Source organism: Parasteatoda tepidariorum, chromosome 4 (assembly GCF_982258835.1).
Source record: "Parasteatoda tepidariorum strain Cologne lab strain chromosome 4, Ptep-v5.0, whole genome shotgun sequence".
Taxonomy (NCBI): domain Eukaryota; kingdom Metazoa; phylum Arthropoda; class Arachnida; order Araneae; family Theridiidae; genus Parasteatoda; species Parasteatoda tepidariorum.
The window spans coordinates 60,198,304-60,217,761 of record NC_141758.1 but is presented as its reverse complement, the minus strand read 5'-3'; the positions used below and the strand labels follow the sequence as shown (position 1 = coordinate 60,217,761).

The 19,458-nt window shown below is 29.1% G+C and overlaps 1 protein-coding gene across 1 annotated transcript in view; it reads right to left on the bottom strand.

The window, feature by feature from the left end:
* The window catches only part of LOC107443310 (cystine/glutamate transporter), a 56,396-nt gene that overhangs the window by 8,303 nt on the left and 28,635 nt on the right, over positions 1-19,458 (bottom strand). The window contains exons 3-7 of the mRNA XM_016057133.5: positions 16,275-16,371; positions 14,017-14,061; positions 10,988-11,111; positions 5,300-5,406; positions 2,783-2,879 (exon numbers count right to left, since the gene is read on the bottom strand). Coding sequence (XP_015912619.1) covers positions 2,783-2,879; positions 5,300-5,406; positions 10,988-11,111; positions 14,017-14,061; positions 16,275-16,371 — 470 coding nt within the window. The remainder of the gene's footprint in view (positions 1-2,782; positions 2,880-5,299; positions 5,407-10,987; positions 11,112-14,016; positions 14,062-16,274; positions 16,372-19,458) is intronic.

The following is a 19,458-nucleotide window of genomic DNA, read 5'->3' as shown; positions in this document are numbered from 1 at the left end:
TACCATTGAAATATAAATAGATTTATATTTCAAAGGAAGAGTTATTTATAGAATCGTGCCCTTTTTCACTACCATATAAGGAAGCAGAAATGATTTTCCTTAATGCGTAAGGATACAAGGAATGTACGAATGTGCCTTTTTACTTCAAATCTAGGTTGGTATAAAACCTAAGAACGCATTGTTTTGCGTGTCCTTTTCATCATAATGTGATCCTGATAAGCTGTGCCGGAATTGTCCGGAGTCTTGTCCATTCCCCTCCCGTAGGGAGCTTGGACGCCAACTGTTAGCAATGCCAGCCTACATTTAATAAACCTGTTTAGAACGTCTGATGGCTTATGACTGCAATTATTTCAAGCTAAATACAACACTAATAACAGGGTTGGAGCCCTGTTATTACATATATATAATATATATATATAATATATATATATAATATATATATATATATATATATATAATATATATATATATAATATATATATATATATAATATATATATATATATATATATATATATAATATATATATATAATATATATATATATATATATATATATATATATATATATATATATATATATATATATATATATATATATAATATATATATATAATATATATATATATAATATATATATATATATATATATATAATATATATATATAATATATATATATATATATATATATATATATATATATATATATATATATATATATATATATATATATATATATATATATATATATATATATATATATATATATATATTTTGACCGCGAAAAATGATTTTTGTTCTACAGTGCGTCATTAGGAATTTGAAGAAAAAAATATTTAATGATGAACATTTAAATAAGAATTTAAAATTGGATTTAACAATAAAAGAGCTAGTAGCACACTAGAACATGCAATGCTAAATGAGTTGCTAGCATTACTTCTTCGAACTCATCAGAAGCTAATGCTGAGCGCTTTAAGCACCTTTCACCGCATTGACAGTTGCCCATATCTCATGTTTGAGACTCCGTTTCTCGGAAACTGTCCTTTTTTGGACTTAGCGTTAATGAGAACTTTTGATCAGAATGTTTTGAACTAGTACAACATATTACGTTTTCAGCCAATTTGACTGAAAATTAATTTCCATATGATTTGTTCGGGGTCCATTCCTAATATGCAAGTTTCAGGACATTTATTCTGAGAAAGATACAGATAAAATATATTGCTGCTCACATTAATTGGAGGTTAATTAAATTTTATTTGCTTATTGCGAAGTTAAATGTCTAATGTTATAATACAAGCTTGTTACAAACATATTTTTTAAATTATTCTGACCACAGGACGGCAAATGTCCATGGTGTTAATTTTCATGTAAACATTCTTCTAATTAATTAAATTCCTTATAAACTTAATTCCTTTATGATTAAGCACTAATTTTAAAAATAATCATTTTATTAATATCACAAATATTCGATTACAGCTTTTTACATTAGACATTACGAAAATTTCATGCTCTAATATATAAATTTGTTAAAGCTGTCAATAATATTTTGCTGCTGTTGAAAATGTGATCGAGCTTTCTCAATTCGGTTTAAGAAAATGGGAAACATAACACATTTATTAAAAATTGTAATCATAATTATTTTAAATGTACAGTGCGCCAAAAAAATGGACCACCTTGAATAAATTTTTATTTAATGATCGGATCTTCAACGCTTTAGGACTCGTGCTTAATAGCTCGAGGGGGTGGCTACGAATATTTCAATTAATAAGGGGGCCGACGATATTTTAAGTTACAAACGCAGACACAAAAAAGTACTTTCTTTAAATAAACATACCTGTTTTTCAACGGATTTGGATTTCTGACCCCCCAAAATATAGGTGGTAGCCGCAATCTGGGAAATATGGTCCTCATAGTTAGGCCAGGAGAACGATTCTAAGCTTGTACCTCGTAGTGTTAATCTTACCTTTTGCGTATTTCGCCACATCTCCAGAACTTTTTAAGCAATATGAAAAATCTTTGCTCACAACTATAAAATTCGTCTATCCAAAGATAATTACAAAGCAAAAAATAAATTTTAGTAAATATTTATTATTTTTAATTATTTTATTAAATAATTGTCGAATAAATTTTGAATAGTAATGTATACAATTATTTGAATAATTTTAAACTATGCAGTTTTATATGAAATCGAATTTTAAAAAAGGTCATTTAAAAATCGATTTCGCAGTAACTATTCGACTGATTTCGCTCAAATTTTGTATGTATCGTCTGCCTTTATTAATTAGCATATTTGAAGTCACCCTCCCAAACCATTAGGAATGAGTCCTCGAACGTGACGATCCGATCATTAGATCAAAAGTTATTCAGAGTGGTTCGTTTTTTTTTTCTTCTTCTTTCTTTTCTTTGAGCACTGTACAACAGTGTTGGAACATAAAAAAATTTCCAAAATATTTTTGCAAGCATAAGAGACGCTCTTTTCATAAAAATATCAGTATTCACTTGCGTTGCTCAACTGCTCTCTGAAATGTTTGAGATTGTAGAAAAAATATAATAATTGAGTGTCCCAGACCCAGTCAAATCATGTAAATTCCCTGAACTTCTTCAACTCTTTATGAACTGCAATGGTTTTAGCAATTCGGAGCAGCTTTACTGCCTCTCTGGTTTTCCAACGTTTAAAGACTGAACCATATTACGTTAATTCAGTAGAAAATATTATAAGTATTTTATACATAACGAATAACAATTCTTTTTTTTCTTTTATAAAAAGTTCATTTTGAACTTACTGTAAGTAGTACAGCAGGAACAGGAGTGCATCTTTTAACATTAATCATTCCCAAAATTTCAGGTAATTGACCTTCTTGAGCAGCCATGGCAAAAAACCTAAAATTAAAAACAATTTCCTTCATATTGAATGGGATAATTGCAAGTGACGTATTGAGGGTATCTTGATTATGATTGGTTGTTGAACCGTGGCATTTGTTTGTGTTAGCAACTGTTCTTTCCATTCTATTTCGATAAGCCCATCAACCCGGTAAGTTTAAATTCCCTTGAGTGATACATTCTATATCCTTTCAGAAAGATACTTTTATAAGGGTTTCAATTCTTTCACTATATATTTCTTACTTAACACAAAGACTAGCACGAAGCCATGCAGAGCATAAACAAAATAATTATGCATCGAAGTTGCCAGGTACAGAAAACAAAAATATATCATGATTAAAATAAAATACATAAACTAATAATACATCTAAGTTGAGTAAAAGACATAAACGAGAAAGAATCATATTTCAACAAATTCGATGTGCGATACGGCACTGTACTTAACTTCACGATTATAAATATTTTAACTTCTGTGAAGAAACTTAGCTTAATTTTAACAAACCATTTTGCTTATAAATGATGAGCTAGGGCTGACGTCATAGTTCACATATGTCGAATAAATTAACATTAAGGGTATCCGTGATCTTCTTGAAGTACGAGTACCCAATTAATCAAAAAAAAATTTTTTTTGGTTAAATAATAAGTTTTCGTAGAATACTAATATTTTCTTATAGAAAGCGGAATATGTATGAAAAGAATATTTACACCAAAAATATTATTCGTTAGAATGCGAACTATTTATAGGACACAGAAACAAAATCGTCGTTTAATTCAAAGTAAAGAGAGTGGGTTAAAACCATCGAAACGATATTGCTTGTCAGATGTAAGTTGAAATTTTTTTAATTTCCGTTTCTGTAGAGAATTAAACAATCTTTGATGATTTTTAGTACCCCTCATTTGTTTTTCCTTGCTTAAATATTTGTTTTTAAAATCTGTTTAACAAAGATTCCAAAAATGTAGATTATAGCTAATAGTTACATAACTCCCAGTAAATCAAGTTATCTTACCCATTCAAATGCTTCTTTGAATAGAAATAAAGCTTTGATATTTAGAAGAAAGAAAAAACAGTAAAATTCATCTTTTATTCGATAGTAATAAAAACTAGAGTCAACCTAATTTATATGATGTTTTGATGTTTTAATTCGAATTGTTAATCCTAGTTTTTAAAACTGATAAACAGATTGTAACCTTAATTATATTACACAGTAATTTTCGACTCAATTTTCAGTAACTAGATATTTTAATCGAAATTCACATTTGGTATTAAAATTGAGTTGAATGAAACAATACTTTGATGGATAAAAAAGAGTTTATTTTTCTATTTTTAACTATTTTAAAACTCTAATGCTTTGCGCTAATACAAGGTAGGGGCCGAGCTGATTAACCCTTTGACGCCAAAGTGACACTGGTGTCCCTTTTATATATTTTTTTCTGACGTAAGAAAAATATAATTTAGTATTTTTTTTAATAAAAAATACATTCTAATAGTTACTAAACAAAATATGTTAGATTATCGGAATTATATTTGTACTAGAATATAAAAAGTAGTTTGAATAGATATTCTTTTCTTTCATATTCAAAAATTTATTAGTAATTGATTTCATAAATTAAAGAAATTTCAATGATAAATAACGGTTTCTCTTTAATCTAAATAACTGCAAATTTTAATAAGTGCAATGTTTGCAGTAAGTGAACTAAATAAGTGCAAATATTAAAAATTATAGTTTGGATGTGAGCCTTGTTTGGAAGATTTTACCTATAAAGCCGAAGACACCTGTGTTACATGCTGTATTTCATAACCATAAATTATTTTTAAAAAAAAATATAATATTTTTCACTAATTTTGACCTAAATTAATACAAAATAATGAAAAAAAATATGAAAAATTTGTTTAGTAAAAATTCTGCGTCAAAGGGTTAACACGTTTCAATCTTAATTACTCTGCAGGCATAAACTTATATTGATTGGTTGGTTGGGAATCAAAAGAAGAAAGGACGCCTTGTAACACATTCAATGTCCATAAAGCAGAGAACATAGTCTTACCTCAAGTTATTACAAAACGATGGCAATTTACTGTTGGTCGTCATGGTAATGGATTCTTTAAAGACCATGTTTTCAAGACGTACGTTCTGAAAGAAGTAGCGTCTAGTAACTTGCGACGGTAGACATTTGACAACTTCCAAATGTATTTACAAGAGTATGTCAATTTAAATGTAGGCCCTTTTGCAGACTCTATTTTAAAGAACTAAAGTTTTGAGAGTTGGTAAATAAGTGACATATGTTTCAGTGTATATATAGACTATACAACTTTCCTTTATTCTGTTTTCTACCGTTTCAAATTTATCAATCGGCTTGCTGCCACCTTATGGAAAAAAAATGAAAAAAATGTTTTCTAATTAGAGAAGGAAAAAAATACACACCGTCCTGATGTAAAAAGATTTCCATTGACTCCACCAAACGTTGATAATGCCACGAAGATAGGCATACACCATGCGACTTTCGCACCAAACATCACAGTTGCAAAAGTCTGGAAAGATATTTATTCAGCGATTATATAAGATATCATGAAATTGAACCATTTCAATAAAATTCTCAAACACACAATTAAAATACGAGTTTTTGTTTAAAGAAAATAAGATATGCATTAAAATAATTTAAATACACTGTCTGTAGTCTTAAACTGCTGCTACTTATTAATTTTACTTTCATCATTATTTTAAATAGCTCGTCAAAACCTTATAAGTTATACTCCAACGCTAAAGTTTTAAAGGAAATATATTCTATAGTTCGATGCTTTTCAAACACGATTCTTGTGCCGCTATCTGTTATTTTAGGTTTTAACAAGTATGAACGGATTTTTTCTTTTTTCTTTTTACTTAGGAATTTTTTTTTTCATTAAGAAATGTTAAATGCATTTTGGAGGGGAAAAATTAAAATTAATGATCGAAATTTTTTTTTCAGCTTTCAGATGGGCATATTTGTTTTCTTTTTCATTATCTTAATTTTTTGATCCATATTTTTTTTATAAAATGTTCAAGTTATCATACTTAGAAATACGCTATGTTATCACATTTTCTAATCTAGAAAGCAATGTGTAAAGATTACTTACATCGTCATATCTATTACATTTTAATTATTCACTTGCATAAGCTTCAAGACGAAAAACAAATTATTACAGTTTGAGTAAATTTTTAAGGAAATATTTCAATTGATTAAAAAATTTATAAGTTTAAAGCTCGCACTTAGTATTATTTATTTCTTATCCAGATTTCGAACTCTTCGATTTCTGTTAAAATTTAAAAGATATTCTTTTACAACAGACGATGCCATTTCCTTATCATTGAGAGTTGAAACAATAATAAAGAAATTTTCGAATATTTAATTTTATTAATTTGCCGCACAGTCAGTGGGAGGGAAAGAGGCTATCTTTCACGTCTTAGGCCGAGATTCGATTCCCCATGCTGAAGAAATGATAGCATCGCACTTCATCCGATTGTGGTGGTTTGAAATCCACTTTAATCTTTTTAATTCTAAACACAGCGAAGAAAACACGTTTAAGAAATGAACACAGCTTATAATGCTTGCTTTAAAAAATTGACACAATCCAAAAAGCGTGTTTAAAAATAGAAAACACATCAAAATGTGTTTAAAAATGAACACAGTTCGAAAAGCGTGTTTAAAAATGGACACGCTCAAAATGCATGTTTAAAGAAGAAAAAAAGTCAAACTGTGGTTAAAAAATGGACGACTTAAAATGCATGTTTAAAAATGGACACAGCTCCAAATAGCGTGTTTAAGAAAATTTAAACAACCCTAGCAACACAAGAACAGATGGAACTAAAAAGAGAGAAATTACATCCATGCCCGAAGCAGAATTCGAACCCGGGACGTTCCTGGTATGAGGTGAACCCCTTGACCACCATGCAGAACGGTTGGCTATTCGAAAATTAATACAGGAGGATGATTCTTGAGCTATATGGAATAAAAATTAAATTTACAAAATCTAATGAGTTTAAAAAATTTAAGAAAATCACATAAGTAACTTTATATTTTGAAATTTAATTTATGATTCATTCGATATGCTTGTCATCAATGTCTATGATGTAATGCAGAGGAACAGCAAAAATTCTGCAAAAGTTTCTGCAGTATAAGGGCATCGATGCTTTTACGGACATGAATGGAAGTGTTGAGCTCTGAGATGATTTTGGTGTGCTATTATTGCTTTAAATTTTGAGCCATATAAATTGTCGAAGATCAGAAGAATTGGGTAGTTTAAGTGAGCATGCAGTTTTATTGAGTAATGAGCAACAAAATAGACCGGTTAAAAAATAATAAGAAAATTTATAGATAAATAATAAACCTTCATTGAAAATGTTTTATTATATGGCTCAATAATTGTCCCCATGCAACGAAAGGCTATTCAGCAACAAAGGGCTTGAGTATTGAGCTCAAACTATTCAAAGCAAGAAAGTGGCTATTGTTCATAATGCAGCCCAAACAATTTGCAAATTACAAAAAAAGAAATAAAATAAACGCAAATACCTAATTTTGTTCTCGAATTATTGGAGAACGTACGTACAGAATTTAAACCTTTGGCGCATATAGAACACCGGTTCCCTATTTTACATATATTTAAATTTTTTTTTCATTAAAAAATTTATCAATTTTGTAAATGAAAGAAATTTTATTAACTGTTTTTCTTATATCTAAATAACTGCAAATAAGTGCTAATTTTAAAAAAAAATTATTGTTTGGAAGTGAGTTTTATTTGGAAGATTTTTTATTTAACGCAGATAAAGACATTGGTGTTTCATGTTCTATTTCCCATCATAAATTATTAAAATGCTAAATATAATATTTTTCACTTATTTTGACCTTAAATTAATACAAAATAGTATAGGGTTAAAATGTATATAAAGAGAGATTTTAATTTTTTTTTAAAAAAGAAGAACTTATAGAATAATTCTTTAAACCGCATAGGTCTTCTTACTTAATTAGACTTTAAGCAGAAACTGTCAGATTTTTTTCTTTCTTTTAGTTCAATTTAATTTAGCATGAAGAAGTCAGCGAATTTTTTAACCGCACTGTGAAGAAATATTTAAAATGAGAATCCTCATATAAAAAAAAAGTTTTTCCTAAAGAACACAGTCACTATCATTCCTAGAGAACAGTTAAGGAATGTGACAGTTTCCGCGGTTAGAAATAGGAATTCCTTAAATGATCGACGGAGAATACTTGTTGCTATGATCAAAAGCGAGAACAATTTCATTCTCAGAAGGTTGTCATGGTTACAACATGAACCTAGCAACATGTGCGTAGGGAAAGAAAAGTTCCAGGCAGAGAAATAACCGGATTAATTTTAACAATGGTAAAACTAAAAGAAACCATTGAAATTAAACTAAATTCTTTTAAGTTAAAGCTTTATTTTGGAATTGTTCTAATAAAAACAGATTTTGTGAGATTATGATTACACAATAATACACTAGTGAGTTTTATATCGTTTCAATTATGATAGAGTATTTTTAAATGTAGAAGCGATAATCTAATATTCAATTCGATCATATATATGTACTTATAACTCATTTATAATTTATAGATTGTCATGCAAGAAAACACATTTATTTTTCCAAATTGGAATACTTAGTTTTGTGACAAATAATTATCTTGCTTACTTTTTAAGGTAAATTTCTTTGACGTTTACAAATTCTACAACTGTTTTAAATAACTGTTTAAAAATAAAAAGGCTCACATTTTTTTTTTTTCAGAAATAACGCCTTAATATGTTTTAGTTTGTTAAAACAATAAGTTTGAATGAAGAATTTTTCTGATTTTTACTTGATATTTAACCAATTTATACAGATATTTAAGAGTTTTACTGAATTTTACAAATATTTAACACTAGAAAGGCGGAAAATCAGTATATACCTATATTGCCCAAAAGCAATCAAAATGACTGGATTGTGAATGCATAAATAAATTTGTTTAAAATTAATTTTTAGCATTTTTTATATTATTTACAAGTATATAACAAGTTATTAGTAAATATTAACAATAAAAAAAATTATATGTTGTACAAAAAGTCACAAAATTCCAAGAAACTGTGTCATTATATACATCATTGTTTTTCTAATTGAAATTAAAAGCAGTCAAAATGACTTCCTTAGGCAATCTAGTGTTAATCCTTTGCTGTCATGTTAATTTATACATATTTGTCATACTAACTTTTGTTAGACAAACATAACGTTCTAGATAATGAAAAAAAAGCTAACTCCCTTTTAAGATAAAAAATGTTATCACATTTAGAACCAATTTCTAAAAAATTACTTTGAGCTTTTTTTTATCTCCAAAACCTATCGACTTTAGTGAATAATATGGTTCAATACTATAAGAAAAGAATGATACTTTGCTTTGGTGGGTGAGAGCAAATATACGGCTGAAACAGTAAACAGACACACGGCTGAAACAGTAAACATACACACGTCTGGAACAGTAAAAAAGACTGATGGCTGAGAACAGCCACAGGACTAGAGTAGTTAAAAAGCTTTGGTGGATTCGAGTAAACACAAGGATGGAACATGAAATGAAAAAAGAGCAGAGATACAACAAGAACGGTTAAAAAGCTTTGGTTGCTGAAAGCAGACACACTGATGGAACATGAAAAAGGTTTGATGACTGAAAGCAGACACAAGATCACAAATGTCAAAACCCAATTTATTGTTATTTAAGACTTATCATAATCTTTGTTTGCTCATTTCTCAATATGCCCTCTGATTGTAATCCTAAAATCAAATGAGAAAAGCACCACTCTGACGTTTAAAAATATAGGCGTTATTTTTTTGTAGTTTTTAGTTAAAACTTTTGAAAAATATATAAAATTATGCGATAATGATTGCGCCAAATTTGAATTTTTAAATAAGTTACAGCACAGCTAACAATACAAAGCTGTGTCAGAATCTTGTGCAGCATATATAATCTTAGAACTTTCAACGGGATTTTCCTCGCATGGCTACCTCAGAAACTAGTCATAATTTTATAAAAATAAAGTCGTAATCAAATAAGTAATCAAATTTACAATAATAATCTGACGTAAAAGTATTTCACGATCAACATTTTTGAAATTATTATAAACTTCAGCATGTGCGTTGCATAAATATATGCTTTGCATCAAGTTTTTGCATAAATGAAGAAAAAAAAATAATAATTTTTAAAACTAAATAAAAATATGAAAATGGATGTAAAAAAAAAATTTCACACTGCATTGCAGAAATTTTTTTTATCATTAATAATCATATAAAATAAACTGGAAATCAGCTGAATAGTTTTTAAGGTATTTATTTACAAATTCGAAAACTAGAGTATCCTAGAAAACGCAGTTGTATTTTGAAGATTCATGTGTTCTGCATTTAAATAACTTCAGATCGAACGATCGGATCTTCAGGTTCTAGGACTCACACTTAATGGTTCGAAGGTGTGACTTCAAACTAATTCATTAGTGCAGACGATATTTTAGGAGGATATTTAATTATTGAATCCGTCAAAAACAGGTATGTTTATTCAGAGAAAGTACGTTTTGGTGTCTGATGGTTTCAAAACTTAAAATATTGCCTGTACTACTTAATTAGCATAATTGAAGTCCTCCCTCTAACCACTAAATTTGAGTTCTGAAACATGAAGATCCGATCATTAGATCAGTTATTCTGGATACTCCATTTTTCTTTTTTTTTTACGCATTGTATTTTAAATTACTTAACTCTGTAATGGTCCTAATAACTACTCCGAATTTCAAGCAGTAAGATAATTCAATGCAGTAATTATTTTAACAAGTGGATCTACACAATTCAAACCATCAGAAATGTAAAAATTAAGCATTTTACAAAACAGTTTGCTTATGAAATTAAGCAAGTAATTACAATGTACAAAGATTTAACGTTTAATCCGTGTCTTTTCAAAGAAAGCAATTGAAATACGAGCAAATAGGAAATTAAATCTAGTGATTGGGTAAAATCTGTCGATTGCAGGCAAATGTAATGATTATAAAGTAATAGGATCAAAGCTATTTATATCACAATTTAATCTGAGTCTACTAATAGAAAGATAATAAAAATTACCACGGCAACAGCTGGTGACGCCAAAAGTTGTGTTGGCGAAATTACGGCGAAGTAGGCAATATTCGAAAGAACATAAACGATTGTCACTAATGGTAGACCAATCCATATTGCTCTAGGCAAGTTTCTAGAATAATAGGAAGCAATAAGAAATTAGGAATCAGATCAAGTGCAAAATGACAGTAAAAATATTTATTTCTGTTGAATAATCCTCGCAAGGAAAGGTCACAATGAAGCTTTCGTCATGAAATAAAAAATATTTTGATGGAAACATCGTATTAAGCATATTAATTTTGAATCATATTTTACTGGCCTAAAATTAGATTTTTAAGACAAAATTGTATAACATTACAATCAAAATGCTGCAAAGTAGTCAAAATTCGTTTTCATTGATATATTTAGTCAACATTTTAACGTTAAATTTTATTAAAAGATATCAATCGTGGATTTAAAGTTCATTATATTTCTAATTAAATCAAGAAACGAACAATTCGAAAAGGTCCCACCCTTCTAATCACTTGTTGAATAAAACCAATTAATTTTAAATGTAATTGGTGAAATTATGTTCGCAAAGTTCAAATTTCCAAAAGTGTGCCTATTTCGTTTTATTAAACGACCTACACCAAGTCTCTCTATTACAGATATTTTTTTAAATATTAAAAAGCTTTTGATAAATGCGTTTAAATCATCGCAATTGAAAAAAAAAATTTCCATTAATTTTTCAAATATTACAATGAACAAAAAAAAATCGAAAGAAAAATAACTTCCAAGAACTTATGCTACCAAAATGATTGGTGGTTTTCAAATAAATAGCTAAAATATTTAACGTGTTTTACAATAAAAAGTATGCATATTTCGTAAATTTGTATGTCTACAAACAGTCATGCCTCTGAAACAAGACAAAGTACATTTTAACTCCTTAAAATGCTGCGAAAGTCATTTGGAACAAACAACCTGATAATTATTGCCTATCTAGTTCAAGAAACATACATAAAACTCTCATTCTTTTTTCTTACATGATATCTAATAACATTGATCAGGGATTAACAATTCAATTATTAATTCCTTGAGGGGAAAATGTACCATACCATCTGGGATTATTACAGTTGATAATTTTTCTCAGTTAATCAATCAAAACAAATAAGGCTACGGGCTTCAATAACTTAATCAAGCGTTAAATTCATAGCCTGAAACGAAATCACGTACACCTTTTTATTCTATTCAAGTATTTTTTTTTCTTCGTTTGTTACTAGGTAGGTAAACATAAACCGTATAATTCAAGGTAATTTGGAAGGCAAATTGCGAATATGATACTCTATCCAACAAGATATGGATATTTCTTAATGTTCTATCTGAAATGTATTCGGATTTCGTAATGTCTTAATCAGAAAAGTAATCAAGAATGAAGGATTATTGTACTCGAATGTAAACGAAACTTTTTACAGAATAGAGCTACTTAGAAAATGTATGGAAATGACCAAAATTTATTTTTGAATCAACATTTCATTTGAGCACTTTCAAAATAAAAAAATGCAGTTAGTTGAAATCAAATTTGTAGGAATGCGTATCAATTCGAAATTCTTAGTTCGGAAAACTAGAAATTTCGAATGCATAAAGCGATAAAGGAGATATTTATTTAATTTATTTTAGTAATTCATTTTCAAATTTCATTTATGATTTTTCAGTATGCATATTTAAGGATATTTTCAGTAAGTTAGAGGCCTGTTCAAATGTAATCCGTTGTAAATTTTAAAAGAATTTGTGCACTAAAATTATTCATTGATTTGTTCAAGATTAAATTCTAATAAATTATTAAAAACATTAAGTTACTATTAAAACATTAAGTGCATACCACAAAACACAGTAAGAGGATTATGTAACCGAGCAGATCATTTCATGAATTATGTAGCCGCACAACACATTTCATGAATTATGTAGCCGCACAGCACATTTCATGAATTATGAAGCCGCACAGCACATTTCATGAATTATGAAGCCGCACAGCACATTTCATGAATTATGTAGCCGCACAGCACATTTCATGAATTATGTAGCTGCACAGCACATTTCATGAATTATGTAGCCGCACAGCACATTTCATGAATTATGTAGCCGCACAGCACATTTCATGAATTATGTAGCCGCACAGCACATTTCATGAATTATGAATCTGCTCAGCACATTTGATGAATTATGTATCCTCACAGTCAAAAAATTACGCACTCGTGCAACACAGTTACATAAGGAATCCACGCAGCACAGTTACAGATTTAAATACTCACACAGCACATTTAAAAATTTAAGTATCCAATCAACACAAAATAATTCATTTTAGTTTAAAAAATAAGTCATTGAAACTTATATTACAGCAGTTTTGCTGTTACATTACAACTAGGATTGCCACTAGGATTTAAAGCTTAGTTAAAGTATAAGATTGTATGAAAATATTTAGTCACAATCGATTAAAATTAGAATCGTAATTAGAACCCATCATTATTTGTGTCTACAACTGTATTTATAATCACCACCAACATCAAATTACAATAACAAGTAATAATACATATAATCTATACATAGATAATATGCGTATGTACTATACATATAATCTAGGCATGAATAAAAATCTGTGATTTCAAATACAAGTTAAATATTAAGATCTTAAAACATTACTTATTTTTAACTTGTTAACTTTAACTGGACTAAACTTTCGATTAAATTAAATGTCATAGAGGTTAATGACACAAGGGTCGGAAAATTCATATTCCTTCTGACAAACTCAAATTACTTTACATAATCCAGATAAAAATGTGCTAAAAAATAAATTTAAGATAACGTCTTTATTTTTTTTTTTAAATTTTAGTATTCCAAGTCTCATTTAAAATACATTTGACATCAAGTCTAACTTAAATCAGAGCCTAAAACAACAAAATATAAAAATCATTAAATTTTATAATTTAAGTTAAAAAAATCATAATTTTTGTTTTCTTAAACTGAGTTAAAAATAACGAATTAAAAATAAAATTGTACCTTACTTGTAAGGATCTTTTAACTCTCCCGTGACAAAGTTCAAGTAATTCCTAAAAAAAGAAAAAGTATTATGAAATTACAAAAATAGTTGATGAGAAGTTGAAAGCAAAAATGAAGTAACAGTGACTGATAAAAATATAGAAAAGATTTTAATATCAGTTTATGACAGTGCATAGTTGTAGAAACCTTACAAATTACTAGATTAAGAAACTTCTACCTCTAGGCGAAGTTGTTAGAATTCTTAAGCGCACTCTTTAAGATAAAACTTGTTCTATTATCTTGGATTATATCATTTTTAGACTTGACATTTCTCTTGGCAATAGTCGAATTTTTGTTGAACATAGGGAATATTAAATATATGAAGCAGAATAGTAACTCCTCATTATAACGCATATATGGATACAAGAAAACCACTAACGCCGCATCATCTTTCCCTCTTTTAAACTAAATCAACATACTAAAGCCCTAAATCTTGATTAAATTGATTTACGTCTTCCTAAAAAACATTTTGAGGTCAAATTTTGATTATTATTTCATAATCTTGATTGAAAAAATCGCAAAATATTTTTCTGAAAAAATTCTTTTTGAAGAGCTACATTTGAAGTTACATATGAAACAGAATAGTAACGTATCATTATGATGTATACACGGGCCCCATGATGGCTCATGGGACAGAGCATTCGTATTCCAATAAAGTGAGCCGGGTTCGAATCCCAGCGATGGCTGATTGATACGAATTCTGAAACTGGCTTGCATCGACCAGAGTGCTGACGTAAAATATCTTAAGTGGTGGACGAATCATGGGTCAGAGTCTTCTTGCCGTCAGGCTAACTGTGGGAGGTTTTCGTGGTTTCCCTCTCCATGTAACGCAAATGCGGGTTAGTTCCATCAAAAAAATCCTCGACGAAGGCAAATTTCGCTTGATGCTTGATCCAGGAGTTCCCTTGTCTTCTGGATTGTGTTCAAAATTACAAGGCTACAGAGCTGAATATTAGAAGTCGTAAACCCGAAAAATTGGGTCGGTTGTTCAACGACGGTTATAAAATGTATATATGGCTGAAAGAAAACCACTTATTACGTAACATCACTCCCTCTTTATAGCTTAGATTTCTCTTTTTTTTCCCCTATTATCCTTATTTTAACATCATATCAATTCTACAACAGTAAGATTTCTATGATAATTTCAAATTCTTGCCATAAGATTCTATTTAAACTAAGTCAACTTACTGAAACCCCAAATCTAGATTAAATTGATTTACTTCTTTCTATAAAACTGTTTTTACTTTGAAATTTTGATTATTTTTTTTTTATAATTTTGTTCGAAAAAGTCTGGAAATAATTTCTGAAAAAGACATTTCTTTGGCGAGCCGCATTTTGCTGTATATTTGAAACAAATTTTGGCTGAATATTTGGCTGTTCAAAATAGTAACTCTTCCCAATAACGCATATATGGCAACAAGGAAACTCCTTGTAACGTAACATCTCACCCTCTTTATAACTTATATTTCACTTGAAGGGTAACTTCTTTATATAATTCTTATTCATAATTTCTTATTTGTAATTTCTTCTCTAGTAAGATTTCTACGATTGATTTCAATTGCAATAACATTTTATTTCAACTAAATTAACACATTAAAACCCTGAATCTAGATTACATTGATTCACTTATCTCTTGAAAACATATTTTGTGATTATGTTTTGATTATTATTTTATAATTTTGTTTGGAAAATTCTCTTTTTTGGAGAGCCACATTTGGATGCACATTTTAAAAATATTTTAGCGGTATATTTGGCTGCACATACTAAACAGAGTAGTAAATCCTCATTATAAAGCATACATAGCTACAAGAAAACCACTTATAACGTAACAGCTTTTTCTCTTAAAACTTATATATCACATATTTATCTTTATATTATCCTTATTTATAATTTCGTATCAATTATACTCTAGTAAGAATTTTTTGATTCTGATCCTAAATATAGATTAAAGTGATTTTCTTCCTTAAAACATATTTTGTATTTGAAGTTATTATCATTTTATAAATTTGTTTGGAAATATCGTGAATTAATTTTTTAATAAACTCACTTTTTTTGGTTAGACACATATAGCCATTTGTTTGAAAAGCTTGGTGTAAATAATTGTAGAATCTATTTTTAAGTACTGCATTACTTTTAATATGCGTGGCAATATTTAATGATTTATTATAAACATGATTTTTAGAGTTTTTATTAAAAATTTTAATTATAACAAAAATATACTAACCATCCTGCATAAGCAAAAAGCCCGTAATAAAAAGCCAAAGAAATGGATTTGGCGGATACGTTGGCATCAAAAGCATTTTCTAAATACTCTGTATGACCTAATAATAAATAGAGATAAAATTTAAGAAATATATGAGAAAAATAAACAGTAACTTTTTACATGCTATTTTTCATTAGGGAGGAACCCCATCCTGAATATTTCAAAAATTCGAAAAAATTTTATTACATTTTTCGAATCTTTGTACTCTTCCTAATGTCTGTTTAAAGCGATTTATCGGTACCTAACTTTGTTTGGAAATTATAACGGAAAATAGAGAGTCGTCGCTAAGCTGGTAGAAAGGCCCGTTCGACCGGATTAGGATGGGCGACATTCTTTTTTTGTCTCATCCATTCTGTTGACTGTATATAGAAACTTATTGTAGGCATTTCATTTATCGACCATCATATATATGAAATTAAACGTTTTCCCCTACCATAAGTTAAAACTTTAAACGCGTTTTTCTCAAAGCGCTGTTTTTTGACCTGGCTTAACGTTTTTCTCATGATCTATACAACGAAATAAGCTGTTCTTTATTTTAAATTACGTAAAAATATATTCTTTAGAAAGTAGCATAGGATTTTTTTTGTTGATATTTTTATATTTCGATTTTATATTAGTATTTTAATAAATATTTTTCTAATGAAAAACTTAACTTTTTTTTTAAGTTGCCGCCATTTTGGTAATTTGGCGAATATCAAAAAACCGCTATGCTACTTTTTAGCTAATGTCTTTATGTTTTATAAAATCTAAACAAAATCGTTTTCCTAAGTTTCAGGATTTCTAAATCGATGAGGCCAGTGAGGTGCTACTTTTTACTGACCAGCCACACACGGAGCTGCCACCAATTTAATTTTTATTATTTTGTAAAAGAAAAAATTTTAAAATAGACTTAAATTGTAGCTGAATAACATAAAAAAACAAAAAGTCTCTGCATTGTCTCTATTACTTAAAAAAAAATTTAAAAAAAACTTTAATATTTTACCATCTTATGGTGCGGTCCCCCCTTAAAGACCCAAAAAGAGAAATTTAGCTTTGCCATTTGGTTAAAAGCTGTGAAGGTTTTTCTAAAAAAAATGAGTAATTTTTTTCTGCATGCCAAATAAACAAAATGAACCTAAATAAAATTTAATAATGAGTAATTTGTTAACACCGCTCTTACTGCATATACTTAGAATCCATATAGAAATGAATTGTTATTCTCCTAGTTGGGTCACAAATAAATATTTAATTACAAAATTCAAAGTCTAAAAACTGAACCTCAACTGAAATCAATTTTCAAATTGAAGATGTGGGTTCTAATTATTTTATTCTCGGCAATAGTTCACAAAAATATATATGTAGCGTTGTGATTTAACAACTCATTTTATTCTTCAACGTAACGCTACAGCAAACAACCATTATATAATTAGATAGACAAATAGCCTAGATGTGTTATTTTAATTTAATTATAACCAGGGATTTTTTATGCCTCGAAAAATCTATTTCATTCCAACGATTAGATTAATTTCGCTTTTGAGATAGCAAATGGAGGAATCTTGCTATCAAAATTTTTTTTAAATTTAATTTCATCTTTGAGAGTGATGCTATGACAATACAAGTTTCAACTGCCACCAGACCACGCAGAAGTAGAACTTGACGTCATTTTATCACCAAATGTAATTATAGGTCAATCAAAATTTCGACTATTTTCAGAATAGTTACTATCTTTGTAAATACGAGGGTTGTAAATTAAATAGTGGCAACTTAACCTTAAAACTCAAAGAAGGGCGGGCCTGCGCAAATAGGATATGGGAGCGGTGAGGTGGTGCTGTTGTCGATGTGTAGAGTGCAAAAAACATTCGATCTGCTTGAAAGGGTAGTTGTTGTGTGGCGTTAAAGTGAGGAGTTTCGTTTCCATCGCTCTAAAGCATGCTTTCAAAAGGCTTAATGACGAAAAAAGACGAGATGTTTGAACACATCTTGCTACTGTCCTATACGGTAAAGTATTCGCGCCACAGGCTTCCACTAATCCTCGATAGCATTCTGTTGCATTTTTGCCACGGGCAACCTCGATTTTAAGCCACGACCGCTGATCACCATTTGAAAGCATGCCTTAGAGTGATGGAAACGAAACTCCTCACATTAACGCCACACGACAACTACCCTTCTTAGCAGATGGACTGTTTTTTGCACTCTACACATCGACAACAGTGCCACCTCACCGCTCCCATATCTTATTTGCGCATGCCCGCCCTTCTGTGAGTTTCATGGTTCAGTTGCCACCAGGGACTAATATAGGGGTTAAGGACATTTAACTTTCCCGGGGGGGTTTTAGAAAAGCAACACGCTTTTGACAGACCGGTTTTACGCACAAAAAGTGGCGTTCGCGTCGTCGTAGTGATTATTTTCTGACATCCCCGCCGTACCTTTGCATTGCGCGTAATCAGTGTTGATCATTAAAAAGCAATTTAATTTAAATTCTAAAACTTTTTCATTTCCGTTAACCAGTATATTATTTTGTATATTGCTTAAAGATGTCTATTCATTGCTCATAATTTATTTGTTTGTTTATTGAAGCTTTAAAAGCAGAGATCATTCAGATTACGAGCAATAGTTTCGGTTTTGTTTAGTTTTTGTTTTCAGAACTTAGATTAATTAAAACCGAAGGAAGGATATTTACTTATCCAACCATAGTTATTAGTTTGAAGCGTCTGGTTCTATTATAACTGAAGTATAGATGCTTATATTAGCATTTTTTTATACTTAAAAATATGATTTAACAGAAGGAGTTCGAAACTAAAATCCTTTGAATTTTATAAGTTTACTATTATTGTTTCAAAATCGTAATAATTAAAAATGCACATCAATGACACATTTTTTTAAAGCCATGCAACTGTAAATTTGTTAAAATTTCTGATGAGAATTAAAAATAAAAATCTTTTTCATGAAAATAATTATTCGTAGTATTTATTATGAACTCGATTGTATTATCTATTAATTTCCGATCTTTATTAATGCCTTTGCACAAATAATTATAATATATATATATATATATATATATATATATATCAGTATCAAAATCTCCCAATTCATTACTTAATGTCCGCGTAAGACTATGTACCTTGCTAATTAATTGCCCACAATCAAATGCTCTTCATTTTGTTTT